General features: G+C 40.5%; 1 protein-coding gene across 4 annotated transcripts in view; it reads left to right on the top strand.

Moving 5' to 3' along the window:
* Positions 1-19,050, top strand: part of ATP13A4 (ATPase 13A4) — a 119,120-nt gene that overhangs the window by 11,093 nt on the left and 88,977 nt on the right. For all 4 annotated transcript variants that reach the window (XM_058662109.1, XM_058662110.1, XM_058662107.1 and 1 more), the window contains exon 2: positions 16,404-16,577. In XM_058662109.1, coding sequence (XP_058518092.1) covers positions 16,404-16,577 — 174 coding nt within the window. The remainder of the gene's footprint in view (positions 1-16,403; positions 16,578-19,050) is intronic.

The following is a 19,050-nucleotide window of genomic DNA, read 5'->3' on the forward strand; positions in this document are numbered from 1 at the left end:
AGCACATTACAAGCAAGGAAACACAATGTACAAAGGTACTGAGATGTAAAGGAACAAAGCGCATTGTTTTCAGAGAACTAAGTGTGTTGGCTAAGCTGGTTTGTGGGGTAGTGAAGTAAGACAGGGAGAACAAAGTTGAGGTTGGAAAGATAGTGCGATGAAGTTCCAGGAGGGCTTTACATGCATTTTAAAGGGATTTAAAGCTTTGAGTATTTGGCCAACTTTCTTGTTTTGGTTGAATTTTCTGGGCATTAGCATTGAAAAGCCGATATCCTGAGCAACTTCCTGAACAAACCAGAACAGTTCCTCATTTTAGTAATCAGTTTGAGGAAGAACATTATATAGATAGGAAATCTCAGACAGAGGTGGAATTGTCCACATGGCTCTTGCACTGATCCAGTCAGAGCACAGACTGAATTAACAGAGCAGTAGTGTCAGGGATAGTGCAGAATAAACCGATTCAGAGTTTCTAGAAGACGAACAACAAGATTTGGGCTACTCAGATGTTTGAGGAGCAAGGAAGAGCATATTAAAGGGAATTCCTAGATCTCTGAGTCACACAACTAGGTCCATGATGGTGTGGAGGTGATTCATAGAGAGGAGGCTGTAAGTGGTGTGTTTGGTTTCAAATATGTGACTCATTGTGACTAAGGATATTTCATGGAAAAAAAGTTTAATTTGAATAATACCTTTATTTATTTACTGATTTACTTGTTCTTAAAATTTTATTTGAAGCGCAGACATGCACACACACATGCACGTGGGGGAAACAGACATATCTTTGATTTGCTGGTCTACTCCCTAAATTCCCCTAACAGCTAGCATGGGGCCAGGTTGAAGCCAGGAGTCTAGGGTTCCATTTAAATCTCCCATGTGTGTGGCTCTTGAATCATCACCTGCTGCCTTTTAGGAACTAATTAGCAGGAAGCAGGATTAGAACTAGAGCTAGGGCATGCAGCCAGGGACTCTGGTATGGGTTGTGTGTGTCCCAAGTACCAACTTAACCACCAAGTAAATGCTTGTCCCATGAATAGTACTTTTAAAGATTCTTAGAATATTTTTCTCTTCTCTGGGAGAGGAAACAATAAAGGTAGCACACTGGAAACTTCTTTTAAAAATCTTGAAAAACTTACCTGTTTTACTTATTTATTGGAAAGATAAAGACAGAGAGAACTCAATGCAGGTCTCCTACCTGCATGAAGGGACCCTGGTAACTGAGCCGCTATTACCTGCTTCCTTTTAGAGTGCACAGGAGGAGGAAACTGGAATAAAAAATGGAGCCAGAACTGGAACCCAGGCATTTGAGAAGATCATACCATTAGGCCATTAAATTGTTTTTCTATTCTAGAGATTGGAAACCTGTGGATCATGACTCTAAGTAAATCTTAGGGCCGTTGCTATGGGTTCTGAGGGCACATATGTATGGCAAACACTGGAAAACATAAGGTATTTTTTTTTTGAAATTTCACATATTGCCTAAAAATACGCATAGCCAATGTAATATTGAATTGAAACTGATGGTCATCATGCTTGTCTGGACACTAAAACACCGCTGGTATTCCAGAGGCCTTCCTTGGGCCGATTCTAACCATCTCCACTCCCTGGTGCTTATTCCCACCCCAGAGGTAACTTCACACATGACTTTTATAAATATTACTTTTCTGTTAAAATGTGTTTCCTAGTTGTTTATGCATTGTTGAACAATAATTTTGAAGCTTCTAGAAATTGAATCACACGATATTCTTTTGTGTTTTCTTCTGTTCATTCCATTCTAGAGATACAGCCATACCGCTCGCTACATTACATTGAGTATGCTCATTTTCATTGAGGCAGAGCATATTACTGTAAGACTATCATTTGAAAAGTCAGCTTAATTGTGGATGGATTTTCAGATTACTTTCAGCTTTCAGAGTTTTTTAATGGTTTGCATATTCAGGTAATATAAGGAGATGTTCCTGTAGAGAAAATACTGTGAATGGAGTTTTTGGGTCATAAAACATGAATCTCTCTCTCCAATATTACCATATAATGGCAGTGATGTTAATAATTTTATCTCTCACCACCAACACATTAAGGGAATGTTCCTCCCACTACATACGGTGGGACTCATTGGTCTTCAGCATTCCTTCTACTTTTTTATTAACACTCTTTGTACGTAAAAGATGCCAAGCCATCTCAACAGGAGAGCTTGATAATGTAGTGATTTGCAAAACAATTCTTTCATACAAAGTTTGTTTAGGTACAAACATTTAATGGAAAAATAGTACTTAATATATAGAGGAACTGTCTCTCCCTCTGTTTCTGAAATCCTGTTTTTCAAAAAATAAAATAATTTATTTTAAAGATACAGAGCTGTTCGGACAGAAAGGAAAGTGTGTATGTGTGTGCGTTCATGTGTGGTGATGGGGTGAGAGGTCACTTTCCCACGCTCTGGGCTGTAGCCTGGTGTCTGGCACACAGTGTAGCTATTAGCAGGGTTGTCCAGAAATGGAACAACCTTTTTCAGGAAGTTCAGTTTGCTTCATTGGAGGTGTGGGAGCCAGGGTGGCATTTGTTATAGATATTGTTGAGGGAAAGCATAGTTGATCTGTCCCTCTCTAAGAATTCATTAGTAGGTTTTCATTTTTTATTTTTTTATTTTATTTTTTTAAATTATTTATTATTTAGCTTCATTAATTACATTGTATTATGTGACACAGTTACATAGATACTTGGGTTCTCCCACCCCTCCCCAAACCCTCCCACCATGGTGGATTCCTCCACCTTGTTGCATAAACACAGCTCAAGTTCAGTTGAGATTTCCCCATTGCAAGCATATACCAAACACAGAGTCCAGCATCTTATTGTCCAGTCAAGTTCAACGGCTTCTTAGGTATACCCTCTCTGGTCTGAAGACAGAGCTAGCAGAGTATCATCCCAGTCAATTGAAAGCTCCAACATACCATCAGCAAAAATTTACATCATTATGGAATTAATTGACATAGTAATGAGTAACCAATATGTTAAAAGTAAAAATGAGAGTTCCCAGCCACCTTCTGTGACCACCTCACCTACACTTCAATTTTAGTTTATACACAACATATAACATTCATAACATAACATGTTATACATAACATCATATCATCTTAAATTAAGGCAAACATGTGGTATTTAACCTTTTGGGATTGGCTCATTTCCCTTAGCATGATGGTTTCCAGTTTGGCCCACTCCTATAGAAAATGAGGAGTGATTCCTGAGATCCTCCTATTACAGGATGGAGGCGAGTGTGGAAGGCGAGTATTATTTTCCAAAGCTTTCCCTTTAGCTCCTCATTGGAGAATTTTCCTAAGGCCTCAGCTTTCTTCTCTGAAAAATGATGACTTGAATGTCTGTTAAATGTTCTGCAGAAGCTAACTGTTTATGATTGTCATTGTTAACCCCTGTGTTCCACTACCCTCATCTATTCCAATCTAGTTTTTTAGATTAGATCTCTACAATGGATTCTGTACCACTATTCACTTAAAAATATTTGTGGGTCTAGTGTTTGTCAGAAATAATTTTGCTATGCCAGGAATCCAGGAATCAACAAGTCAGAGAGAAACGCCTCTGAGTTTTCAAAATTTACATAAGACAAGTAAGAAAAATACCAGAGTTAAGGGCTTCCAAGGATTCAAAATAGGATGATGTTTTAGAAAGTGGCTGAGTAACTATTTAGACTGTGTTATGAGAGAAGCTGAAGAATGCCAAGGGGTCACACACACTGGGATGTCACTGAGGGCATTCCAAACAGTCAACACTTCAATTTTTTCATAATAGTAACCACTTATACATGAGTAACATTACAGCTTTCATCTCATTTCATTCTCACAATGGTTTTGTGAGGAAGACATTGGTGTTTTTACTTTCTCATATGAGGCTATTGCTTCCAGATGATAAATTTAGGAAGTGGCAGAAGCAGGTGCTTTGCTTTGAATGTTTTGCCTTTCTCCCACATGGACCTGTGCATTTCAAGTGGGCAGGCTGTCTGCAGAGGGCAGGCAGTCCCAGATACGGACCTGCCAGTGCTTATGGCACCAAATGTGTGGAGTTTTTCCCTTCACTACCAACCAATCCTCAAAATCTCTAGACTCTCAATGGGTGTCTTACCACAAAGCCCAATTCTGATGGTAAGCATCCAGATTCATGATCATACTGCACAGCATCACAGGCAGTCTGTGAGTCTGTCCTAAGGATGGAGATGATCAAGTATGGAGTCTCCAGGCAAACCAAACTTCTGTTTAAATCAAGTGTACTTTCAAGGCTCTCTTAATCCATGCCACTTCATGTTCAATAATATGCTAGAATGACTCACAAAACTGGAAAACACCATTTCCTCTCACAGGAGGGATTCTGTCCCCTGGAGTGGGGGTGTGGATACCTCCTAGCTCATGGATGTGTTCATCAGCTCTGAAGTTCTCTGAATCTATTCCCTAGGGGATTCTGTGAAGATTCCGCCACACAGGCAGGATTGATCTTGAACTTGCTGAAGATGGCAGGGTTCCCATGGGTGACTCCTCTGGCACCCATTCCCCATCTAGAGGCTCTCTAGGATTCCACTAAGAGTTACCTTATTAGCATAAACCCAGGTGTGGTTCCAAGGGCCCTAGTAATCATTCAGGAAATTCCAAAATTCTATTAGCACACACTAGGAACAAAAGCAATTATATATGTCACATGGAAGAGAAATTTTAAGTTCAGCATCACCTGGAAGTCTAAGATATGCCTCTTGCTCAAGACTGCCCCGTCAGGAGATTAGAATGTCGCCTACAGAAACTGCTGTCTGGCTTTGGGTGTAGTTCTTCTTGCCTGTTTTGTCTCACTCTGCAGTTTGAAGCTTATGAAAACCTGTCTAAGGGGAATCTAGGAACTTGTCTGGGCATCACAGCCTTTAGCTCAAAATGTGAACAATCAGCAAGTGTTCAAGCACTGTCCCCTCTGACACCTGCATATGGAAATATCAGACTAAGGAGGGGGAGGAAAAGGGGGATGTTCCTCGTGAGAGGCAGTCTTGTCAGGAGGAAAAAGTTTCAATGAAGAAGAACCAGGCTCTGTTACCTACCAGCTGGATGACTCTGGGCACATTCCTTAGCCTCCTGGAAGCTTACCTGCCTTGTTCTGACCTGTGGCTGATAAGTACCTTGCTTGTACGAATTAAAGCAGCATGTGGAGAAACATGTATTTAGGGTGTCTGGAACATTGTAAGAAGTTACGTTTTACATGAACTCTGTGTTTTCATGATCTTTGGTCCAAGTTTGGGTGGAGAATTATCCACAGAGCTGGGTGTTATCACCCTGTCTGCCGCCGCTGCTTTCCTACCAGCCAACTTGTGTGACAAGAAATAGCTTTCACAACCCAGGCTGGCAGCATCCTGGCTTGAGAAGAGGATTAGTCCTGATTAGTCAAAAGGAACTACAGCCTTGAGCATCCTTTGTCTTGCCTCATCCCGTGACTAGACTGTTGCCTGACTGGTTGAGTCACAGCTAGTGACCTCTGCCTTTGGAATTTCCAGGGAATGATGATAAATGTGAGAGAAGTCTTGTTGGTTGTGGGGAGAGATGTAGGTGCCTTTTTTAAGTGTTTGGCAAACTTTCTTTGGCTGCCTGCTAGGTGGAGTGGTACACATCCCTTCAAATTGTAAAGTCCCACCCCAAACTGTGATATTGGACCATGCATGCCTGAGTTAACTGTTATGCTGCACTGTACTGACCCCTCATCATATACTGATGTGATTTTGCATCCTGAGACACACTCCACATTTGCAGCCTCTGCACCTTTGCTCAAGGCCAGCTCCTCAACTCAGAGAGCCCTTTCCACAGTCTTCCTTTCCATATCTTGAGTTTCTACCTATTCTCTCCAGCTCCATGTCAACTAGCTGTTCTCTCGGAAGGCCATTCCTAATTACCATATCAGTGGGAGCTCCTCACCCACTTGAAGCTCGTATTTTCCTTTGCACATCTCACAGAGTGCTTGATAGCTTCTGTCTTGAATTATAGTAATTTTTAAAAAATTCCTCTTCTTCCATGTGAGCCCTTTGAGGATGAGAAATTTGTCTCTAGCTAGTAGACCGTGGCCATGCCTTAAATGTGGTAGAGAATTTGAACTGAAGATATTTTGAAGACTGTGTTTGGGGGTTGCAGCAGGACATGTTTATGACCTTCCCTTCCAGTCTTAGGCCTGACTCTTACAGTGTAAGAACACGAGGACAATATTGTCACAATGTCTGGTTTGTTTTGATAGAAATCATAATCTTTATGTGGAAATAACTTGGGACTGATATAAAGCTTTTAGGAATAAAAGTCAATCAGAAGCCTAAATATGAGCCATTCCTTCTGAGCCTCCAGAATTTATGGATCAGGTCATTCAGGTTTAGGATGTCTTACATGAATCTAGAAGTCAAATTACCCAGGCATACCTTAGCAAAGCCTTCTTTGGGTTAAAAAAATGGCATACAAAAACTACTGTGTGAAAAGAATTTTAATAGATGTTGGGGTTGAGGTAGGCAGCGAGGTACCCTGATTTATTCAGCATGATTTGTTGTGATGCTGTTGCAGGGTGCACAGAAGCTTCTGTGAAGCAGTCTCTTCACAATGAACACCTGGAAATAAAGGGAAAGAGATTACCTTCAGGGAGGCAAGACTGTTCAAGATGCAGCCTTGGAAAACCTTCAAATATCTAATGAAGCCTTTAGAGGAGTGAGAAATTGTCTTCCAGGAGCTGAATGGTTCCCAGGAAGAATATTTGATTGTGATATGATTGAACGAATTAATGTGTTTATGAAGGCATATGCCAATCAGGGTCAGAGAAGACAATATTTGTCTTGGAGAGCACATTCTTCATGGCAATCTTGTTTATCTGGGCAAGGGACAGTTGCACTCAGGTTACTCCTTGTTCTGGCCCAGGTCCCCAAGGCTTTTTGTTGTTGTTTTTGTTGGGAAGGATTTAATTACCTAATCAATCTCAGTCCCAGTTATAGGTCTACTTGAATTATAAATTACCTCATGAATCAATATGGTAGATTGTATGTGTTCAGAAATCTATCCATTTCTTCTAGGTCTTCTGATTTAATGGTGTATAGTTGCATGTAATAGTCCCTGATCATTCTATATATGTTCAAGATAGCCATTGTTATATTTCCTTTTCTACCTCTGATTCTACTGATTCATATCTTCCTCCTTCCTTGATTAGTTAAAGCAGTAGGGAATCTATTTTGTTGATTTTTTGGAAAGAACCAGCTCTTTGGGTTGGGCATAATAGTGTCGTGGCTAAATCCTCACCTTGCAACTGCCAGGATCCCATATGGGTGCTGCTTCATGGTTTTTACTGCTCCACTTCCTGTTCAGCTCCCTGCCTGTGTCCTGGGAAAGCAGCAGAGGATGGCCCAAAACCTTGGGATCCTGCATCCACATGGGAGACCCGGAAAAATCTCCTGGCTTCAGATCAGCTCCGGCTGTTGCAGCCACTTGGGGAGGGAACCAGCGGACGGATGATCTTTCTCTCTCTGTCTCTTCTCTGTGTAGATCTGATAAAATAAATAAAAGAACTAGCTGTTTGAGTCATTGATTTTACATCTACATCTATATATCTATATTTTTTTTGGTCTCCATTTGTTTTTTTCTTATATTTTCATTTTTTCTTCCCTATTTTGATTATTCCTTTTTTTTCTGCCAATCTTGCAATTATTTTGCTGTTGTTTTTCTAGCTCTTTCAGATGTATGATTGGCTCATTTACCTGGTGCATTTATAATTGCTTGATATAGGCATTAATTGGAATAGACTTTTTATTAATCCTGCCTTGACTGTGTCCCATAAATTTTAATATGTTGTGTTGATGCTTTCATTCATTTCAAGCAATTTTTAAATTTTCTTTGTGATTTCTTCTATAACCCATTGCTATTTAGCAGCATGTTTCTCAGTCTCCAAGTATTTTCATATCTTCTTGTTGTCCTCCAGTTTCATTCCATAATGGTCTTAGAATACATGATGTTGATTTTTTTTAAACATTTGCCGAGGCTTGTTTTGTGGCCTATCATATGATCAGTTCTGGAGAAAGTTACATGTCTTGATGAAAAAAGTGTAATCTGCATCTATTTGTTGTATTGTCTGGGTGCGTTCTGTTGTTTTTGCGTTGAGTTTCTGTCTGATCAATCTGTGCATTGAAGTTAGTAGGATGTAAAGGTTCCCCACTGCTATTCCATTGAAATCGATTTCTCCTTTTAAATTCATTAATATTTGTTTCAAGTGACTAGATGCCCTGGCATTTGATGTGTACACATTTATTATGGTAATTTCTTCTTTCTGAATGGATCCCTTGATCATTATATCCTGTTCTTCATCTCTTTTAATGTTTTTCACATTGAAGTATGTATTATCTGATGTTCAAAAGGTTGCAACAGCTCATGTTTTCCTCTGTTAGACTGGAATATCCTTTTCCATCCTTCACTTTCAGTTTCTGCATATCTTGTTGCTGAGCTGTGTCTCCTGTAGGGAACATACAGATTTTTTTTGATCCAGTCCACTAATCTATGTCATCTAATTGATGCTTTTAGCCATTTACATTCAGGGTTAATACCAACAGGTAGTGATTTGGTTTTGTCATTTTAGCATTGGGTTTCTCATTTTTTGATTTAGATTTCTTTTGTGCATTTATTAAGGTGTTCTCTACACTTGCATTTGGGAATTGGTTGGTATTATTACTATTTTTGATTGTTTCTACTTGTTTGCTGTTCTGCCACTAGGACATCTTTAAGAACACTTGTAGGGCAGGTCTAGTAGAGGTGGAAATCTTTCAGCTTTTTTTGCTTTGGAAGTATTATCTTTCGTTTTCAAAGAACAGGTAAGATTTGCTGAGTATGTTATTTTCAGCTGGCATTTTATTTCTTTTAGAATCTGGAATATGTTATTTCATTCTCTTCTGGCGTGCAGAGCTTCCTCTGAGAGGTCATCTGTGAGTCTGATGATTGGGGTTCTTTTATAAGTTAATTGACTTTTCTCATGTGCATATTTAAATATCTTTTCTTTATGTTCAACCAAAATAGAGCTTGATTATGACGTGTCTTGGTGAGAACTGCTTTTGGTTGACTTTATTTTGGGTACTGTGCCTTTCCTGTATTTTGTTTCCCATTTCTTTCTCTATGTTTGGGGAATTCTCAACTGTTATTTTATTGAATAAACCCCAGATTCTCTTTCTTACCCTTCAGGCAGTCCCATGACTCTTATGTTCAGTTTTTGATGTTGTCCCTTAATTCTTGGATACTTTTCTTAGCTTGAGTCAGTTCCTCTTCCAGCTTTCTTGTGTCAGCACTATTACAGGAGGTATCTGTCAGTTCTGAGATTTTTTTTCTTTTGCCTCATTTATTCTGTTATTGAGGCTTCCCAATGAAGTTTTGATTTGCTGTGTTGTGTACTTCATTTCTGCTTTGAAAAAAGATTTATTAATTTTTATTGGAAAAATCAGATTTATAGAGAGAAGGAGAGAAAGGAAGAAAGTTCTTCCACCTGCTTGTTCACTCCTGAAGTAATCCTAATGATTGGAACTGAGTTGATCTGAAACCAGGAGCCAGGATCTTCTTCCAGGTCTTCCACATGAGTGCAGAGTCCCATAGCTCTGGGTCATCCTCTACTGCCTTCCCAGGCCCCAAATCAGGGAACTGGATGGAAGTGGAGCAGCTGGGACATGAGCCGGCACCCATATGGTATCTCAACACTAGGCTATCATGCCAGACCTGTATTCTTTATTTCTAATAATTCTGTTTAATTTTGTTTCAATATTGCTATTTTCTGTGTCACATATTCCTAAATTTCTTAAACTTCTGTACATGGTTCTAATTGTTTTTAGGAGCTTTATAATGATTTCTAAAAGTTCTTCATCTGGCAGTTTTTTTTAATGTCTTCCTCAATTAACTCTGAAGGTAACATAATCTTTCGTACATTTTCAGATGAGGCATCAGTAACCGCATTCGTTGTGTCTGTGCCTCTTTTGCCCTTGGTCATTGCAACTCAGATTAGCAAATTCTTTTCCCTGCGGCCATTTTTAAAGCTGTGTCATACACAAGTCTACTGGTCAACTTTATTGAACCTGCTCAGTTCCTGATATTCCATTTGCCTTTACTTGCCCGCTCCTTCTAGTGAGTTTCAGTTACGGGCTTCCATGCTACACTTCTGCCATGGCCTCTGCAGCCATGGCTTCTGGGTTGCCACTCTTCACTCCTTGTGATTCTGTGCTGTGCTACACCATTATCTGCTCAGACTTTTCCCTCTCCTAGTTCCAGCAAAACTCAGCATTAGGAAGATACCAGCTGTGACTTCAAACTAGAATATAGAGGTCTCAGTGGCATGCATTGCAGAAGTAATTTTTTTTTCTTTTCTCATCTTGCCAGAGCCCATTGGCAGTTAGGTCTGTATGCAAACTGGACCTATTTTTGATGGAATCTGTAGGATGTGAAATTGGTATTATTTTCCCAGTGAAACTGTTGCAATGTGTTGAACCAGAAATGAGTTCTTTCCTGGCTTATTGCATGCACAGCTTGCTGTTGCCCCTCCTCATACCTGCTCCTCCTGAGACTTTGCCACTGAACTCAGAATGATGCCTGATGTAGAAGTGATGAGGGTCTGGGCCCTGAAACACACTCTGTTCCCTCACCTTTGCACCTGGGCAATACCACCTTGCTTCTGCTCACAATCTGATAACAAAAAATCAGCGGGCTCCACAATTCTATAGCTGGATTTACCTTCTAAATCCCCTACAATCTCCTTTTCCCACCTGACCACCAGTGGAGCTCCAATCACTGTTGGGGTATCTGTTCACTGCAGCACAGCTGTGCTGTCTCTGCTTGTTCCCCATGTCCAGAGGTCTCGGGTATCCCTCTGCCACTGGCCTGTCCTCTCCAGATTCACGGGATTGCACCCTCTTTGCTTCTCTTAGGCTAATCCTTCCTCATCTGTTCTAACATGAACTCACCCAATTCTTCCATCTTGGAGAGTTCTGAATGACTAATCTTGATTTAGCCTTATGAACCTTCTAGAGTATAGCTTTACTTAGCATCTGGGAACGCTGCTCTTTCCAAATATCTGTATGAAAGTTTGTGTATTGATGTCTGTTTTTTGGAGAGGGTCTCTAGATTCTGAGAAGGTTTTCTGTGCTGTGATTTAAATCATTGCTACAGAGAGCACATACAGCCTAGGGGCTGTAGGGGAGATGGCTTAGACACCTGAAAGCCAAAGGTCAAGTCCCGAGGGATGCAAAGGACTGGATGTCCAGGAACAGAGCGAGAAGTGAGAAATGTGTGGGTAAGACAGGGCTAAAAAAGGGACAGTGTGCTGTTGCATAACAGGCATCGATCACGAAGAGTTTAATTATTTGTCTGGTACTCTTTGACATTTTTAAATATTCTTTGTGTGTTTATCTCATTGATCACTGTCTTGTGGGAGGTAAGAGTGGGTGGAGGGCAGGGTGGCAGGGACAGTTCCCTTCAGCATATTTGGGGATATGAAAAGATACTGCATAAATGCAGGAAGTAAATTGCCACCTGATGATAATAATAGCAAAGCAAGACATTGTACGAATTTTAAACCCTATGTCTGGCAATAGTCTCTGAGATGCAATCCATTTTGGGTTGGTACAATGAAACTCTCTTCAGTAAGTGATAATTGAGTGACTCTAGTCCACAATGTTTCATAATTTCTACAGAAAATGTAGCAATGTCTTACAGATCATTGCCACTCAATTATACTGTAGTCTTCACCAGACTGAGAACACGGCAGCTCTTAGAGTGACACTGTGCTGTATAACTAAAGTCTCTCCGGAGCCCCTGTGGAGCCCCTCTGGTTGACTATTCATATCCCAGTTCCGTTACTAGTGGCACGTCATTCAGGTAACACCTAATAACATCATACCTTTACATAACACATGTATTGCCTTAACTTCTTTAATTTATTGAACGAGGATTCTGTTGTTTCAATAAATTATTTTTATTTGAAAAGCAGATTTCATAGATAGGAAGAGGCACAGAGAGAAAGATCTTGCATCCACTGATTCACTCCCCAAATGGTGCAACACCTGGAACTGAGGCAACGCAAAACCAGGAGTTTCTTCTGGGTTTCCCCCACGGGTGCAAGATCGTAAGACTTTGGATCATTCTCCTCTGCTTTCTCAGGCTGTAAGCAAGGAGCTGGACTGGAAGTGGAGCAGATGGGACACCAACTGGCACTCATCTGGGACAGGAGCGCATGTAGGTCAAAGATTAGCCTGTTGAGCTGCTGTGCCAGCCCCAGTTGCCCTAACTTTTTTTCTTTTTCTTTTTTGTTTAATTAATTACATTGCATTATGTGACACAGTTTATAGGTACCGGGATTCCCGCCACCCCTCCCCAAGCCCTCCCCCCATGGTGGATTCCTCCACCTTGTTGCATAACCACAGTTCACGTTCAGTTAAGATTCTTTCATTGCAAGCATATACCAAGCATAGAATCCAGCATCTTATTGTTCAGATAAGTTCAACGGCTTGTTGGGGAGACCTTCTCTGGTCTGAAGGTAGAGCCAGCATAGTATCATCCCGATCAATTAAAAGCCCCAGCATAACATCAGCAACAATTTATGTTGTTATGGAATTAATTGACATAGTATTGAGTAACCAATATTTTAAAAGATGCAAATCCTTAACCACATCCTGTGACTACTTCATTGACATTTCAATTTTAGTTTATATACAGCCGGATTCTATACATCTTAAAATGGCTATAGATTACTGTTCAGCTGTCTCGTGTCTATTTTCATTATAATATTTAGCATTTTATAGCATTGAAACATAATTTTGCTGAACCTGGTTTTTTTTTTGGGGGTAGTCTAGACTGGTTTATAACTCTAACAAGACATATGTCAACCATTTAGGTGCAGAACAGTTTTAGGAGGGGTGTGCAGAGAAATCCTCAATACCTTAGTGAGGAGTAACTAATCTTTGTGTCCCACCTAGTAAGGTATAAGTGAATCCACGCTGACAGTTTCCTGTCTGATTCTAAGCTTTTCTTGTTGCTCTCTATCTAGTCTAGATTTTTTGTTTGTTTGTTTGGTTATTTGTTTGTTTTGCAGGGTGTCCGGAGCGATCCTGATGGTCATTGTAAGGGAGGGTGGGGACCCCAAGTTGGAACCAAGCGAGGACCAGAGAGAGCTCCCCTCCCTAGTCCTGAAGGAAGTTTACTGTTCTTCTGTTTCTGCAGACTGCTCAGAGTTGCCCTAACTTTTAAAGTGTCATATTTTTGTGTGTCCCCATTTCTAATTAGACTAGTGAGTTCCTTGAAGCTAGAAGTGCTATCTCATTTGCTTTTGGATTTAGCACATGCTTAACATTTGGAAGACAATGAACACTTGTGAAATTGAACTAAAATTAAAGAAAAAATGAAGCAAAGCAATGTCCAGCACATGTAACCTTCCACAGGTGACAAAATTCTGAAACTAAGACCCAGCTTTGTGTTGGACTGATATTTGTGCCTTGGAAAAATTCTTCAATATTTTTCTCCTATGAGAGAATACAATGAGGTCTTCAAAAATTTCAGGAAAAAAATTCACGTTATGAAAAAACGTACATCAATTTCAATTTCTTTTCATTTGGATAAATTTTCAGTAGCTCACTACAGCGCATCTGCACTAGATCTCTTTTGAAACAGTAAGAAAGGTAAGAAGGCGAGTTTGAAAATCCTTTGTAAGAGCAACAGTGATTCTGTTAACACTGACGCAAGAAGAAACAGAAAAAAATATGTTCAAGTATGGGTGGGAGAATCATGAAATCACTGCAGGTTTATGAACAGATTGTGGCCTCTGTGTCCTCCCAAATATCTCCCCTTGACCTGACTCTGCAATGTCTGCCTTTTGCACTTGGGTATTAATGATGAAATTCACAGAAGCAGATCTTCTGCATCATTTTATTCTAACTGAAGAGGACTGATGGGCCCAGCGGCGTGGCCTAGTGGCAAAAGTCCTTGCCTTGAACGCGCCGGGATTCCATATGGCCGCTGGTTCTAATCCCAGCAGCTCCACTTCCCATCCAGCTCCCTGCTTGTGGCCTGGGAAAGCAGTTGAAGACAGCCCAATGCTTTGGGACCCTGCACCCGCATGGGAGACCCGGAGGAGGTTCCTGGTTCCCAGCTTCGGATCTGTGCGCACCGGCCCGTTGCGGCTCACTTGGGGAGTGAATCGATGGACAGGAGATCTTCCTCTCTGTCTCTCCTCCTCTCTGTATATCTGACTTTGTAATCACATAAATAAAATCTTAAAAAAAAAGAGGACTGATCATTAAATGAGCACTAACAACACAAATATATTCATATATTGAAACCTTTTTTGCCCAGTGGCTACAAAACCATCATGATTAGCTGTGCTGCTGATAAAAGCAGAGCTAACTATGGAAATTTTAAACAAATGGGATTGAGATTTAGAAACTTTCATGAAAGAATCGGAACAGGAGAAGAGCCATGCATTTTTCAGAATGGTTATGGACAAATCACAGTCAATGCAGTGGATATGAAGAAGCGGAAGTGGTGCTGCCACCATCCAAGAGAGCAGACCAAGAGTATGGGTGATGCAAGAACTTGCTGAAATACTCTAAGCATGTTGCTTATTTGTTTCCTGGAGGATCAAGGAACAATAGTATTTGTTTATTATGGGACTTTTTGGGGAAAGTTTAACAGAAAAACATCTGAAAAAACTTAACCAGAGTCTTCTCCACTACAACCGTGCTCTTGTTCATTCTGGCTCACCAAAACAGAAAGGTCTACTTTGCCTCTCTGAAAAGAATGCATTTCTGGGTTAATTGGAATACTTTATCAGAGTGCTGCTAACCTTGAGAAATCCTGGAGGAAGCCATATAGTACTTTTATGTTTTGCTAATGATAGTAAGGAACCTAATAATTACACATGAAATCAGCTTTTGGTTGAGAGCACAGAAACCCTACTGATAATGTAGTTTTAATCAGATGAGATAGAGAAGTTGATGATTTAAAGTTTTGTTCTCAGCTCCCTTGTTACCCAAGAGGCCATTCTAACAAGGGCAGAACATTCACACTGAAAATTCCTGAATCCAACTGCTGATAAACCAAGGGACAGAATTTCAGGTATGTGTTGGGCAACTGGGCTCAAGCCATGGCAGCAATAGCAAAGTGCTTATCTAGCACCTAGGCCGATTGACTCATTGAGATCTTAGAGCAACTCTGTAAAGTGAGTATCATCATTACTCAATTCTGTAAATTATGAACTGAATAATGAAGATATTAAATAACTGAGTGAAGGTTATACAACACGGGAGTGGCTGGGCTGATCTTCAAACTCAGAGTGTCTTGGTTAGAGACTCCACTTTTAGTAACGCACTCTGCCACCTCTATTTCATCCTTTCTATTCAGTGTAACATGTCTGTGACATTGCAGGATACAGTTCTGGAATTGAAGCTATAAACTTTGTGAGGATGGTCTCCACTCTGTCCCAGGCCCAGGGTTTTTTTTTTTTTTTTTTTTTGAAGAAAGCTTGTTTTGATTATTCATTCATTTGAAGTAAGGCACTTATTTACATTCATAGTATCTTCCAGATTCTAATAACAGTCCTCCCACACCCTCCCATGGAGTAAAGCAGGTACTTAATAGCATGATTTCAAGTAGACCAATCTCCATGGGCTTCCCTTTTGATGTAAAATTCTTTTTGTGTCTGAACAGGAAAGGAGCATGCAACCAGTAGCCCCACACCAAACTCCTATAGACAAGTTGACTGTTAATATCTTTGTGATCCAAAGACATTTCATGAAATCCTGATTCCAAAGACTAGGCTTGGTGCCGGTCCCTCTTGCTCAAGATACTGCTGCTTCTAACAAAAGGGATCATGTGATTATTGTCATCATCTAGCCTTCTGTCACCTGGCTTGTGACCATGACTGTTATAGCTCTGAATCAAACTTTAGACTTAGCAGCTGAATGACCTGGGTTTGGATCTTAGCAGAATTTCTTGCAGTGTGGACTTGGACAAGTGGTTCATTCTGTTTAACATTTCTGAGCTCAGTTCCATCATTCCAGTAATGAGGTTAATATGATCTCATTTCAGAATAAAGTAGGACTAGTAATGAATTAGAAGACCTCTGTCAGAGGTATCTGAAGTTGTAACATAGTGATTTACCCTGGGTACTCAAACAACACAAATGGTTTTTCCCAGTTAGACTGCAACTACCAGGCATTCTTGGGTCATGTCTTACAGTTCTTGCTCAAGAATCTTCTCCATTCTCCATTCACCAAGTTCTCTCTTTACCCTCATCAACTTCTTCATTCTCTGGACCCAGTTTCATCACTAAGATTAAACCCTGCTCATGTATTGTTTGTAATGCTTAATCAGTGTTGTGTCCTTTTGATTATGTCCCAGGAAGTATTTGGCTACCGGACTCATGGATGCCGACAAGCCCTCTGTTTGATTGGATCCATCTTGTCATTTGGAATTCTCCCCTTGGTGTTTTACTGGAGACCGGCTTGGCACGTATGGTCCAATTGTGTCCCATGTTCATTGCAAGAAGCAGATGTTGTGTTGCTGCGGACAACAGTAAGTGTGTATCTTACTTTGTAGCTATGGCTTTTTCTCCCATTGAATTGTGGAATGCCTGGAATAAAGGTGAATAAAGCAGGTGGTTAGTAGAGGCTCCGTCTTAACTTCCTATATAGTTTTGCATCTATCAAGAATTCAATATCACAGTTTGATAGAATTTGATTAAGAAGTTTTATTTGAAAGAGCATTAAAAAATTGTAAGACTTATGACTATTAGAGAACAACTAAATTCCGGCTCAAAATAGTAAGCAGTATAAAATTGTTCTCCAGGTTACAAATTCATACTCACCCTTCCCCTGTGAATCTTGAATTATCCATGTCTATCTTCCCCACCCCACACAATTGGAAGGGCCCTAGGTGTTCGGGGGAAAGGTGAGGTGGAGAGATGAGGATCCTTCTGAGGGGGATGGTGTCTTCTGGTTTGACAGAGTGACAGCTATTGATATGGTATGTTGCATTCTACAGCTGTGCTAGAGGAGCAATGCATCCACCTTATCCCTTAGATTATGGATTCTCTCTGGTGTTCCTGTCAGTGAATGACAACAAAATATTTACTTTTATTTTTGTTCATTTTATTTATTGAAAAGATGAGAGAGAGCAAGAATGAGAGTGAGGGCAAGAGTGTGAGAGAGATTCTCTCCACTGGTTCATTCCTCAGATCCCTGAAATTGTGCAACTGAAGGAAGGATTTAGGAACTCAGGCTGAGTCCCCCAGGTGAATGACAGGGACCTGAGTACTTGAGTTATCAACTGCTGTCTCCTCAGGTGAACATGAACACAAATCTGGAACTGGAAACAGTTGGGACCTGAACCTTGGGACATGGAATGCCCATGACCCACGTGGTGTCTTATTTCACAAAAAACGAGTTCAACAGGATTTTTGAAAAATCAGCACATCTTGGAAGTTTGGCTTCTTTTACATGTGATAATCTCTTCAGATAAATATTCTATTTTATTCATAATGAGGGAGATTAGAAAAAACCTTCTAATTATACATATACACACATTTACACACATACACATAATGTGTTTCAATCTGAAATCAACAAAACTGAGGAACTGGATGAGGTATTCTTTCATGTTGATTTGCTCCATTGAGGTCAATATGGCCCTCATTTCTTGATCCCGGAGTCTTCAGAACAATCTACTTTATGTCTCAATGTAGCTGATCTGTGAAACAGGACACAGGTGAGAGTTGAGGGAACTACTGAAGCATAATTTAGTAAGAGCTCCTTGGAGGGTAAACTTCAAACTTTAAGAAAGCAAGACTTTGTAGTGGAGTAAGAGCAGATCATTCTGGTGATATTGGATTGCAGGTGCATTTTGCTAATGCTTCAGATCCTACTTCATGAAAGCTCCCAATATGTGCACTGGAAAAGAGCGTCTGGAAATCACTCCATGAAATGTCTTTATTGATGCATAGGGCTAGGAGTTGGGGAAGTGATGCAACCTTCCTGGGCTCATATACAGGCAAGGGACCTAATTAAGTCCATTGTGGCACCTGGTTCTGGACCCATCTCATAGAATATACTGAGCCAAGTGGGCCTCAAACTTCAGCTGACATCAGAAAGGCTACAGAGGAAATTTGGGGCATGTTTCTAAATCTGCTGGATTTACAATGAAGAGTATGGCTTGTAAACTGGTTCTTGGGGGATGCCAATGATTCTGGTAAGAAACTACACTTGGAGAAAACCTGCTGAAGATGGTGATCTCTTCCCTGAGAAGTCTATAACTTACTAGGTTCTTGGGAGAGGAACAGACACCTGTGCATTTGATTTATAACTCAGAGTCGTTGTGTGTAATTCTGTAGTCTCAGAGAGGAATGATCCAGATTTATAAAGGTGATATAAGTGACCCTCCAGTTCACTACCTGAGTGCTTTTCTAGGGCAATGGCATGTGTTCTTTCACACACATCAATAGGTATATAAGGCCACCATGTTTTGGAACTTTTCATAGTTCAATTCCTCCACAGGAGCATAGAGACCCATGAGATTCACATGTTTTGGCATGAAAGGAATTTCACTCTACCCAGCAGGTGTTGAGATTTGTCTCTTCGGTGATTCTTCCTCTGTGTCTGTGCCTTTGCTGCAGCAGGAACAGAATCCAAGAAATGAAGAGGGATTTTCCTTCCAGAGGGTAGTGAAACACTCTCAACCACCCGAGAATGGCTGATGGCTGAACTCTGCTTTCTTGGCTTGCTGAGTCTGGACATTGTTAGGAATAAGAGGAAATATGCAAGGAAATGGAAAGGGGAAGCAGGAAAATGGGAGACGTGGAGAGGGCAGTAGGTAAGAGAAACAAGAAGAGGAAACTCAGAGTAACAAACGTAAAAAGCGTAACTTAGAGACAGTGCATTTGGGGATTTGGAGTCTTTCTTTAGTCTTGACCTCTAGTCCTAGTAACTTGGGTGTATCCCCCAACTTTCCAGAATCTCAATTTCTTCACTTACAAAATACAAGAAACAAAATA

This window comes from Ochotona princeps, chromosome 3, assembly GCF_030435755.1.
Source record: "Ochotona princeps isolate mOchPri1 chromosome 3, mOchPri1.hap1, whole genome shotgun sequence".
Lineage (NCBI taxonomy): Eukaryota > Metazoa > Chordata > Mammalia > Lagomorpha > Ochotonidae > Ochotona > Ochotona princeps.